This window comes from Pristis pectinata, chromosome 32, assembly GCF_009764475.1.
Source record: "Pristis pectinata isolate sPriPec2 chromosome 32, sPriPec2.1.pri, whole genome shotgun sequence".
In the NCBI taxonomy this organism is placed as follows: Eukaryota; Metazoa; Chordata; class Chondrichthyes; order Rhinopristiformes; family Pristidae; genus Pristis; species Pristis pectinata.
The window spans coordinates 5,082,954-5,095,452 of record NC_067436.1 but is presented as its reverse complement, the minus strand read 5'-3'; the positions used below and the strand labels follow the sequence as shown (position 1 = coordinate 5,095,452).

The 12,499-nt window shown below is 38.4% G+C and overlaps 1 protein-coding gene across 1 annotated transcript in view; it reads right to left on the bottom strand.

Annotated features, from left to right (window-relative positions):
• The window catches only part of LOC127585186 (fibrillin-1-like), a 302,894-nt gene that overhangs the window by 37,380 nt on the left and 253,015 nt on the right, over nucleotides 1-12,499 (bottom strand). The window contains exons 50-57 of the mRNA XM_052042412.1: nucleotides 10,461-10,613; nucleotides 8,263-8,331; nucleotides 7,668-7,793; nucleotides 6,763-6,882; nucleotides 5,602-5,724; nucleotides 4,321-4,452; nucleotides 4,092-4,217; nucleotides 1,823-2,029 (exon numbers count right to left, since the gene is read on the bottom strand). Coding sequence (XP_051898372.1) covers nucleotides 1,823-2,029; nucleotides 4,092-4,217; nucleotides 4,321-4,452; nucleotides 5,602-5,724; nucleotides 6,763-6,882; nucleotides 7,668-7,793; nucleotides 8,263-8,331; nucleotides 10,461-10,613 — 1,056 coding nt within the window. The remainder of the gene's footprint in view (nucleotides 1-1,822; nucleotides 2,030-4,091; nucleotides 4,218-4,320; nucleotides 4,453-5,601; nucleotides 5,725-6,762; nucleotides 6,883-7,667; nucleotides 7,794-8,262; nucleotides 8,332-10,460; nucleotides 10,614-12,499) is intronic.

Sequence of the window (12,499 nt, the reverse complement as noted above, 5' to 3'; positions counted from 1 at the left end):
CCTCCCACATTCCAAAGACGAACGAGTTAGGAAGTTGTGGGCATGCTATGTTGGTGCTGGAAGTGTGGAGACACTTACGGATTGCACTTTATGCAAAGATGCATTTCACTGTGTGTTTCGATGTACATGTGACTAATAAAGGTATCCTATCTTGGAACAGGATAAACTGTCGGCACAACATCGTGGGCCGAAGGGCTTGTACTGTGCTGTAATGTTCTATGTTCTAAACAGTATGCAAAGAAATACATATCTGTTACAAATAAACATTTCTTCACTTAAACAGCCATTGGCACTGTTTACCCTCAATGTGAGAAAATAGTTTTAATTGCTTTTATCCATTTTGTTCCTATGACCATGCAATCCCTTTTTGTTCACCCATCTATCCATTCTAATAAAGAATCTAGATATGACATCTGGCTAAAGTCAATCTAACACATTTTATTAAAGAGGAACCATATACAACAGCAGCCACAGATGAGTAGCAACAATAGCAAAAACAATTTGTTTTTAATATTTGCTAATGCTTAAATCTTGTCATGCCCCTTCCCCTCGCTATCTCTGTAACCTTGTCCACCTCAGCTACTCCCTCCATCTCTTTCCCTCCCCCAACCTGTCCCTCTGAATGTCACCTGTGTACCATTCCCTTGCCTCACCTTTTGCAGCTATATCCCCAAACTCTGAAATTCCTAAATTAAATTCTTAATTCCTTCTACCTCTCAATTAATTTTTCTACCTTTAAAACCTGTAGCTTTTAATTGTGAATGGTGGTGAACAGGAGGAAGTGGATCTATGCCCATTTCCATCCTCAGTGATGGGAGGACCCAGCATGTGAATGCCAAGGACAAGGCTGAAGCGCTGACATCATGCTCTGCAAGAAGTGTTGAGTGGACAAAGCATCTCGGCTTCCTCCTGAGATTCCCATCGTCACAGAAACCAGTCTTCAGCCAATTCAATTCAATCCATGTGATAAAAAGAAATGATTGAGAGCAATGGATACAGCAAAGACCTTGAGACTAGATGACATTCCAGCTGAGGGCTTCTTAGTCAATACTGAGGAGGCCTTCAACAAATTACAAGAGGACGTCAATAAACTTGCAGAATGGCCACATAATTGGCCAGCTAAGTTCAACACAGATAAATGCAAGGGAGTACAATTTGGTAGGTCGAGAAGGCTTCTATTACTTGGAAGATTTTGAATCTCTTAAGAGATCTCTTAAGAGATGGATCATACTTAAGAGTTCTGATCTGCATATTATAGAAGGAAGCAGTCATTCGAGAGGGTGTAGAGAAGAGAGAAGATGAATAAGGATGAATTCAGAAATGCAGGGTTATACATCAGGAAAGGATGAACTGGCTGGATCTCTTCTCCCTTCAGAAAGGGCTGACTGGATATGAAAGGTTTTGATAGGGTATATACAAAGAGAATGTTTCCATTTGTGGGAAAGAGTATAATTAGATAATCATCACCAAGAAATCCAGTAGCAAAGCCAGAAGAAGACTACTGTGAATGTAGCACTTGCTACCAAGGGGAGTGGTTGAACAGAACAGCAGTGAAATGTTTAAGGAGAGGCTGGAGGCTGGACAGGCAAATGAGGCAGAAGAGAATAGAGGGTTTGGCTGATAGATTTGGATACTGGCATGGACTGACTGGGCTGAATGGCCAGTTTCTGTGCCATATGTCTCTGGAATCTTACACAAAAAAAAAGCTGTTATTGCCGGAAAATATCACAGAACATTGCCAAATTCAATGATTCATGAAGAACATGATTAAATATAAAGTCAAAAACAATGAGTGTCTTTGAACAGCAGCTGATGTAATTACCTCTTCCATCTGTGGTGTAACCGGGTCCAAGTGGACAGAGCTTCTTAAAAGGGCCTGTTCCTGGAAGTGGGCAGATTTCACATTGTGACCCCCAGCCACGTCCACCATCACAGCAGCACTCTGATTTTGTAACAAGATTTCGGCTGCTGGAGGCCATCTGACACATGGTCTGTAGCACTTCCGCGAAACATAAACCTTTGCGGTTGTCTGCAAAAAAACTCAAGTACATCAGCATGTCATGGAATCATTAAAATTTACATCACTTTAATACAGCTGGATAATTTGGTAGCCAGTATGCCTTACTTAGATCTACCAGCTATCTCCATCCAGATCACCAGATGACTGAATCAAATTTTGCATGAAAGGGACAATATCTGCAATCACAGCTTACACTTCCCTGTTGGAACACTGTTGTCAATATTGTATCTGAAAGATCTAATAACAATTACTAAAATGATTCATGTATCTACAAATAGTTATTTTTTTAAAAAATTGTCAGCATACAACCAATATTTATAATTATAAAAACTTCACTTCCTTAGGTGATATTAATCTTTTTAAAAATAGCAAAACTTAATAATAATTCATGTTGAAGTTGACTGTAAATTCTTCCTCCAAATGGAATGGATACAAAAACTTAAGCATAGTATATCTACCTGTGTAAAGGAAAGGTTAAGGTGCTTTACTATGTTACGGTAAATACACCTACTCTATTCATCTTTACAAATGAATCATTCTATTATTTAATTGACATACAATAGTGCTTAATTTACCGCATAACTTTTAGTTAAAATAATCAATAGGTACAATTACATTTCTCATACAAAAATGAGAAATAATGAATCAATATACTGTTTCATTTAAGTAATCATTCATGTATAACTGCTCAACAGTTTCAGCTTACTGCAAAAGTTGCTGTAGATTTGCACAATATCCTTTCAGCTAAAGAGGAATCAGAAACACACGACAGATAAAGCTCTACTCTATGTCAGTTACTACATCCCCAAATTAGACAGACGTAAGTGTGTATGTTCCATCAGAAATTACAGTGAGTCTATCTCTGCTAACTGTTATTGAGGAGTGAATGAGACAGCAACTTTTGGCAGCTGCATGTGTACACTTAAATGTGGACATCAGGAAATTGGGGAATTTACCTAAATGGATAATAACCGAATCCATCAGAAAAAAATAGGGTTTGTCCATTTTAATATTAATCTCTAATAGAATGAAAAATCTTGATTATTGCCAAACTTAGTGGCACTGAGACTAAACACTGCAGTTATAAACACCCATTCATTCAGTCTTATTATTGGATATTTTTTTTTAAAGTTGAAGTTTAAATTCCCTTTATACGTTTTCTATTTGTCTCATTCCTTGATCTTATAATTTCAGGTTTGTTTTCCTCCATGTTGCTTTCTGTAAATTATTTATGGTATTGCTATGCTAAATTGCATATGACTTAGACTTGCCATCACTCAGTATTTGACTGGTTAGCAGAGATACATTATAACTTGCTGAAATATTTTTGATGTTTTCTTATGACATGGAAGGAGATTATTCAGTCTATTGAGTTTATGCTGGCTCTCAGAGCAATCCCATCAACCCCATTTCCCACTTATTTCCCTAACCTCTCATTCTTTTCATGGAGGTCCCAGATCTCCTCTAAAAGGTGCTGCCCTATTTTGTATCTCTAATAACAACAAGTTCAGATTCCGAGTTCCACAGAAAGTCTGTGGACAAGTGTATCTACGGGCTAGTGCTATTCCTTTGCTTTTCGTTGATTTTAAAATCCAGCCCATGTACCTACTGATTATGATGCAGATGGATGCAGATAATTAAAAATAGCTCTTTTAAGGTAATGAACTGGCAAACTTATCTTGATATACTGAAAATGCCTGATGCGGAAATAATTAATGCTCATGATCACCTTGGGCAAATACTGACTACTTCTTTTGACTTACTGTTATCTGAGCACATGGCCTATTTAGGCTCACCTTGTAAATGATGTTGAGTTTTTTTTGCATGGGGCATCTGTAGCAAATTGCGTAATTTTCTGGTAATATTCTCCCTTGAAGTGCATACATTGCTTTTTGAGAAGCTTCCTTCTGCTCCCTCCTGACTAAAATACACAACTCTGATTTTGCAGCACTGCAAATTAAGACAGTGCAACAGCAGAATACTGAAGAAATTTAGACTACAATACACAGTATCTAGTAAAATTAGAATTGACACCAAAGCTACCACCAATCATTAAAAATTGAAAACTCACCAACACATTCTGTCTGTGTGGAACTGACAGTGAATCCTTCATTGCAATCACACCTATAAGTTCCTGCAGTATTAATACACCGACCATTTTCACAAATGCCAGGTTTTGTGCGACATTCATTTTCATCTGGTTGAAATAATTATGACATGTTTGATATGGCATACTGCAAAAATGAACTCAAGCATTCTAAGCTGAATGGTAAGATATTCATAAAGACTTGTCCTTTTACCAATGCACCCTTCACCATCCAACTGGCGCACTAATCCAGGTGGGCAGATACACATGAAAGTTCCAATCAAGTTCTTGCACATCATTCCTCTTGATGCACAATCATCCAGTTGCTCCTCACATTCATCCTGATCTGTAAAATTATGCAACATTGGGGGTTTTCATTAACATTACAAATGATTTTTACATGAAAAATCTAATGTACATGGCAATGAGACTGAAGCAACCTCTAATCAGGTTATGAACTTGCATTGTGCTTGTGGTGAATGAGCCTGTTACTTTGTATTTATGTATGTCAGTCTGGGTCCGTGAGAGCATTCTTGTCTGAGTCAAAAAGTTAGTTTAAGACCACATCCACAACTTGAGCATGCCATGGAGGCTGGTACAGAGGTATCTGGAATTATGGTGCGTCATGCTTTGAATGAAATGCTGGATTAAGGGTCCCATCTGCCTCTACAACTGCACATTGAAGTGCCACAACACATTTCCTGGAAGTAGCTGTGTTGGTGTCCTGGCCCATACTTTTCCTTTAACAACAATAGGTCTGAGGTGATTCTTCACATTGTTGTTTCTGAGATTTTGTTCTTCTTGGAACAAAAGTTCACATTGCCCGTCAAATGCTGCTAAAACTGCAAGAAGGCACATATTTCTTTAGCTTTGATGGATATTAAGTAACAAATAACCATACTCCATAAATCCAAGGTAAGATTCTGGTGAAGTCTTCACAAAAGAGGGTTTAAAATCAAAATAGTGATTTTTGTATAATATTATCATGTTAACTATCAAAGTGATAATAAATTGAAACATTATAATAATATTTTGGTTCTAAGTTCTAACTTACTGTACATTGGTTCAAATCAAGCACATTATGAACTGATATCAATGCAAATTGAAATGAGAAAAGAGAAATCATTAAATCTGACTGTTGATTCATCACCAACCATTGAATACTATTGTTCAAAGTCAGTATCCACCCTAAGGAATGAAGTATTGTCCTTCTGTGTTGAATATAAAACGGCATACTGCACAACAAACTTGTAAAGTTGGCTAAAGTATGAATGGAATAACTTTCAGTAGAAAGGATGCACAGTTCTTCCAACAATGGGGTTATTTCCCATGTTGGATAATAGAGAATAGACAGTTTGTTTCTAAATGAATTCAATTTTGAACTTTGTATTAATAATTATGTTGCTAGGATTAAACAATGCTCAAAATGTAATATTTCTACAGATATTAAGCTTAAAAAACGTTACCAAGCATTAAAATGGAAATTTGAATTCACCTCGGCACATCTTCCCATCTTGTCTGAGAACATAACCAGCAGGACATTTACATTCATATCCTCCTATGGTATTAACACAGCGGAATGCACAAAGCAGAGGATTTTGTGCACATTCATTTATGTCTGGTATTGGAAAGAAATAACAATAAAATGTTATCTTTGATCTCCCAAACATTAGCGTGGAATATACTTTATGCTATTCAATTTTCCCCTTTAATTTCTTTCTAATTGAAGATGTTGACTAACACGAGGGCATAAGTACCTGCCAATATTTCATGATGCATAGGAACTGAACGCAACTCTGACTTCACTACTTCTGTAAACATGAAGTTGATTAGGCAACTATCAAAAATGATTACTTTAATGCTTCCCATCATAGTAACAAGCATACCATTTGTTGTGTCCACATCCCTGCCCTCCAGTAATAATTGAAAGATCTCACTGATCTATGCCAACCTGGACTAATTCAAAATGTTAGCCTAGAAACTGTAGTGTTCTGTAATCAGCATGTTAACTGGCATTGGATGGGTCCATAATTCATCAATCCCCAAAGTCATTGAGCTACACTTACAATTTTTCCTTTATGTGCCACTATCAATTCAGCCACTGGAGGAGTAGGGCACAAGGGAATGTGGGGAGGGTTACATTGAACCACCTGTATCATGATGCATGATGAGGCAAGAGTGGGTGGAGAGAGTTGGGAAGGGAGCATTGCTGGTTTATCAGAGAATCAGTGCTTTGTGGCAGACATGGGTGATTGGTGGTGGTGGAGAATAGGTGAGTTCGCAAAGTGATGGGGGCGAGGACCAAATGTCTTCAGATTGTTGGGACCTGGGGGAATCAAAGAGTCAAGGATTGGACCTCAGGGAAATCACAGGGTCTGGATCTTGAGGTGGTCAGGTCATGGGAGATCCAGTTTGAAATGGGAATAGAAGATCTCAGTCTTGCCCAGTGCTAGTAAAAATTAATTGTTCTTGGAGTGACAAATGATGGTTGCTCTTCTGAACAACATAATCTAACTTCCTTGGCAACACTCCTGAAATGGTTAATTTCACATTTCACCCTAGGAAAACATCATTTTTAATCAGATGGGTCTGAAATAAAAAGCACTGTAAAGTCAAATTTACTTGTGTGGAAATAAAATGGAATAAAGATGGTTACCTTCACAAGTCATCATAGGTCCTGGTTCAAATCCTTCTTCACAGGCACACTCAAACCCTCCAATAACGTTAGTACATGTTCCATTGCCGCAAGGATTACCAACAGAGCATTCATCGGTATCTGTTGCATGGGACATAACACATAAAATGTAACCTCTTGGCCTTAAATTCTCTGAGCAGTTTGAAAGTAGCTCCATCCCTAGCTTAATGTGGCAGCGACTTCATCCTGAATCTATTTGTTTGAAATGGTGGACACCAATGTCATTTACAAAACTTTCCATCTGTCCGCCTAACAGCGGGTTTGATACTTCTAAACTGCTATGTGTTGCTTCTTTGTGTAGACTAGGAGTAAGCCATTGCAACTGTAGACTTTCAAGTGCCATGACAAAACAGGGCTCCAACTCTGTCAACATGTGATCAAGACACCTGCCTCATGCTGAAGTACTTGGTATTGGGGTCAAAGGAAGTGAAATTGATAGAATTTCTGTCAGATACCACCAATCCTGTCAAATCTGTAACAGAATAGAAGGTGGAATTTTTTTAAAGGAACTGCTTACTCTCCTGGTGAAATTATCTCTTTTATTAAAAAGAAACAAGTAAAACCTAGCTTACTTATTACAATACTTTCTTGGGGCTAGGAATTCAGAGCCATATCCCATTTAAATCATTAAAAAATAATGAAGCTTTTTCATGTTTTGGTATTTTCCCTCCGGTGAGATCACAAATGCTGCTGTTCCCAAGATAATGGACTTGATTGTGGTCCACAGTTGATAATGTAAATGATGCTGGAATGAGGTGTAATTGTTACTATAAATCAGCAAAATACAGCAAATGCCTGTATGGAAAGTGATGTGATAACAAAGAATATTGTGTTATTTGTTTTCTTGACATTTAAAGAGAACTCACCTACACACTTGATTCCACTATAGTCAATATTGAAACCAAATGGGCATTCACAGCGGAAGGAACCATCAGTGTTGATGCACTGTCCATTTTTACATATTCCTGGGTCTATAGAACATTCATCCGTGTCTTTCACCAGAGAAAAATGCAGAAAAATGTTTATGCTTCAAGTGTCACTGGAAATATAATCTTGCCATTTAAGAAATTGATTCATATTTAAAATGAATGCATCTACTTTATAAAAATCAATAAAATATATCCAATAAGCAAAAGCCTAATATTACAAGCAAGGTACTTTGTCGTTTCCTCACTATATTGAGCAAAGCTCTCAACTGCTTGTTTTATACATTATTCAATCTTGTGAAAGGAATTTCTCTCATATATCACATATTTTTTCCAATCAGATTTAGGTCAGTTTTATAGCCACAAGAATGAAAAGATGCAACTTTTAAACATCAAAATGAATCCATTTCATTTTAAATGGACTGCTTTAAATGGACACATTACAGGCCTCCATTTTAATAAGCTGCCAATTCTGGGCACTCAAACAGGCATTTACTTTGATTCCACAGTAAATGAAAGAAAAATCAGACCTTACCTACTTGTGAACCTTCCTTGTTAATTGTAATTCCCACTAAACCACTGGGGCACAGTTTTCCAAATGCTTCTACAATGAAATTAATAAGGCTAAATCAATTAAGTATTCCAGATCAATTTGCAGATGCTATGTATGTACCCCTAAAATCTGATATACGTACGTCTGTGTGTAAGCCAGACGCTCCTGGGGAGTGTCAGCGAGTGGAAGTGGAGAGGGCAGTATGACAATGAGACTGGAGAGATCAGTCAGCACGCAGTCTGGCAATGGGAGTAGAGAGGGCACTTTGGCACATATGAGGTGAGGCCCTGCTGTAGGAGTGGAGAGGACAGTGTGCCATTGGGAGTGGACAGGTCAATCCTGTTGCATAGGAGATAAGTTCTGACAACAGGATTGGAGAGGAATATCTGACAGCCAGAGTGAAGAGGGCAAGCTGATAGAGAAAGTGGAGAGGTCAGACTAAGAGCAGTTGGGGGTCAAAGATCAATATGGTGGATGGAATGTGGCCCATCTGATGTTACCCATAGTATTGACAGAATTTACAAGCAGACACTCTATAAGTTGTAATGCTGCATAAATCATACCAGTGTTTAAATGTGACACCCTCCCCTCCACTTCTCCCATTCACCTTTTGGCCAACATAAAATATTGATATACAATAGATTTTACAATGATTGAAAAGAAATTGGAAATGCAAATTTTATTGTATCAAACTATTTGGATAAATATATTGATGAAAAATTCCTTGGTACTTGCCACTTTACCTATCCATGCTAATGTAAAAAGAACAGAAATGGAAATCCAAAACTAAATGCATTCCAAATGATATTTACTGCTTTTGTAATACTGGATGGAAATATTGAAAATAGTAGTTAGTTGGCCAGTCAACATGGATTTATGTTGGGGAAATCAGGTGTGGCAAATCTGTCAGAGTTTTTTGAGGTTGTAACCAGCAGGATAGATAATGGTGAACTAGTTAATGTGGTGTATTTGAACTTTAGACATAGAAAAATAGGAGCTGAAGTAGGTAACAGAGCCCTTTGAGCCTGTTCCAATATTCAAAATGATCATTGCTCATCCCCTATCTCAATACCAGTAAAACTCAGATAATCTGCTCTCAGCCATTTGGAGATCCTAATGGTTTGGCATTTGGATTTACCTGGTAATGCTTGCTACACACCCTTCCAACTCACCATGGCCTTGGTTCCCACACACCCCTCTGACTCACCAGGGCTCCCTTTCACTCACTAGTGTCCTGGTTCCTGCACTCCATTCCATTCACCAGGGCCTCAGATCCCTTGCTACTGTCCGATACTGGGGTCCCATTCCTGTGTTCTCTGCTACTTGCCATGGCCCTGGATCCCATGTGCTCTTCTGAGGGCTCCGGTTTCCTTAAGCTCATCATGGTTCCATTTCCTGTGCTCTCTTTAAACTTACCAGGTTCACTGGGAAATTTATTCCCAGTTTATTTATTATTGTGTCACATCTAAAAAAAAACGTGTTGGGTATTAACAGAGAATAACATCCAACAGTCTGGCACCACTTAAGTCCTGTGTGTGCCAGATTATCAGAGTTTTACTTTACTATATTCCCACTCTCTGCCCAAATTCCTTGATGCCCTTCTTCATCTCAAAATGCCCCAGCTCATTAGCATGCTCCACGTTGCTCTCACTATTCTCCATGTCCTTCTCCTTGGTGAATACCAAAGTACTGGTTTAATACCTCATCCACATCCTCTGACTCCAAGCATTAATTCCCTCCTTTATCTCCCTTCACGGGAGATCTCCCTCTCCCCTGACCTTCTTATTCGAGCTTCTGCCCCCTTCCTTTCCAGTCCTGATGAAGGGTCTCGTCCCAAAACGTCGACTGTTTATTTTTCTCCATAGATGCTGCCTGACCTGTTGAGTTCCTCCAGCACTTTGTGTGTGTTGCTCCAGATTCCAGCATCTACAGAATCTCTTGTGTGACAGACTTTTTTTTATCTGGGAGCAGCTGAACACCAGCAGTTCCCTCTGAAATCACCAGCCACAGCCAGCATAATGCAGCCTAATGGGCTTAAAATTGGTATGCCTGTTCATAAAATACAGTACATTGTTGAAAACTATAGTAAGGGTATTCAAAACTTCATCCTAATGTGTACCTTTGGTACCCTGAATTAGTTCATTTGTGGATATGCCATTAGGGCATCATCATTTGCCTACCTTCTGGTTCTTTGGGACAGATCTCACATGGGATACCCCATCCTTCACCTGGCATGAAACTGCAACAACACGTGTATTTGGTGATGTTTTTTAATTTGGGCGCAGTGCAAACGCCGTTCTCGAACTTAGAGAAGCAAAAGCTCTCTCTCACATCTATAAAAAATTTAAAAAATGGAAGTATCAGTACAGAATGTTATTTCTGCAACAATTTCAAAATTATGTAACTCATTATCGTTTCATAGTAAGCATCATTTTAAACTCGCTGTGGACATAAATACTTGGACAAAATAGTTTAATTTACATTTAATGAAGTGCTTAACAATCTTTAAAATGTCTTGGCAGGTGAAGAACTGTTTAAATACATGACTTCAAACATTAACATTTTAATACTGAAATTCCATTGCAAAATGCACATTCCTTGTCCTCAGGGATTCAACAATGAATTTATTTCTGATGAGTATGACCATCATGACTTCCATAAAAAATAGAAGTAGACCCTCTGACTCTTTGAGCCCACTCCACCATTCATCAAGGTCATTGGCTGATCTTCTATCTCAGTGCTATTTTCCTACACTAACCTAATATCCCTTGATACCTTTAGTATCCTGCAGTCTATCAGTCTGTCTCAAATGAACTCAATGACTAATCCTCCACAGCCCTGCAGGGTAGAGAATTCTAAATATTCACCACCTTCTGAAAGACAACATTTCTCTTAACCTCATTCTTAACGGCCTATCCCTTAGTTTGAATATGTGACTTTTAGTTCTCGATTCCAAAGGCAGGGGAAATATCCTCCCTGTATCCTCCTGTCAAGTCTTGCAAGTATTTTGTAAGCTTTGATCAAACTACCTCACATTCTTCTAAACGCTAAAGAACATAGGCCTGGTCTACTCAATTACTCCTCCTGCTGCAAACATGATATCTCAGGAACCAGTCTGGCAAATCTTCACTGTGCTCTCTTGGTGGCATTTGTAAGGTAAATAGACCACAGCTTTACACAATACTCCAGCTAAAGGGCTGGGATGTGAATGGTACTTTTTCTGAGCCAGCTACATTGTCTTGACATCACGTTCCATAATTCGATGCCTGTGTAGTGCAGTGTGGAAATCAAACACGAGCTGGAGATTAGATGTGTATACATCTACCACTGGACTCAGTATTGAACTGAAGAGCTTGATAGACAGTCTCTCTTCTTAATTTCACACCAGCCACAGCTGGTGTATCTAGCATAGCCCCATTTATTTGAAAGGCGCTACGACCCCATAAGATACGTTTACATAATTTTTCTTTTTTTCTCTATGTTTTCTTTGAACATTTGTTTTCAATTAATTAACAGCAATGTAATTTTCTTTACAAATACACTATTTTCAATTTTTTGATTAATTTAAAACTTTTTTTAAACTATTTTCTAACATCTGATCAGCAAAGACACTTGGAAACAATGAAAAGGGCTGTCAGAAGGCCATGTGGCTGCTCCAAGGGCACCAGTGGTTTAGTTGCCACTCACTGTCTTGCAGAACAACCCAGGCAGTGACGCAGACAGAACCTCAGCAAATGCACAGCCTGAGAAAGGTTAGTTTGGCCTAAGGGCTTGCGCAAGGGGGTGGCCATGATTCCTGCATTAGGTCAAGTGCGAACTGGCCCAAGCTGTGTTCCTTTCAGTCTTTCTTTTCTTGATGATAAATTTCGTTGATAGAATTCTTCTGGTTTTAAAAGACATCTCTTCATTAGATTTTGTTTTAGGAACTTTCTGATCCACATGCAGCTTTCACAGGTTACAAAAATAGATAATCCAAATTCTTTTAACACCAGCAACAGTGATTTCATTAAGCAATCAAGTACAATAAGGATTCATTTAAATTATATTTTTGAATAAAACTGCTGCTCTAACAAAAGGTAACTAAAACGTAGACGGAATCAGAGTCGTTTCAACGTAGAAGGCCACTCAGCCCACTGAGTCCACACTAGTTCCTTTTAAGTAAACCAATCAGTTTCATTTTCTCACACTTTTCTCATTTCCCTGCAATTAATTTCCACTC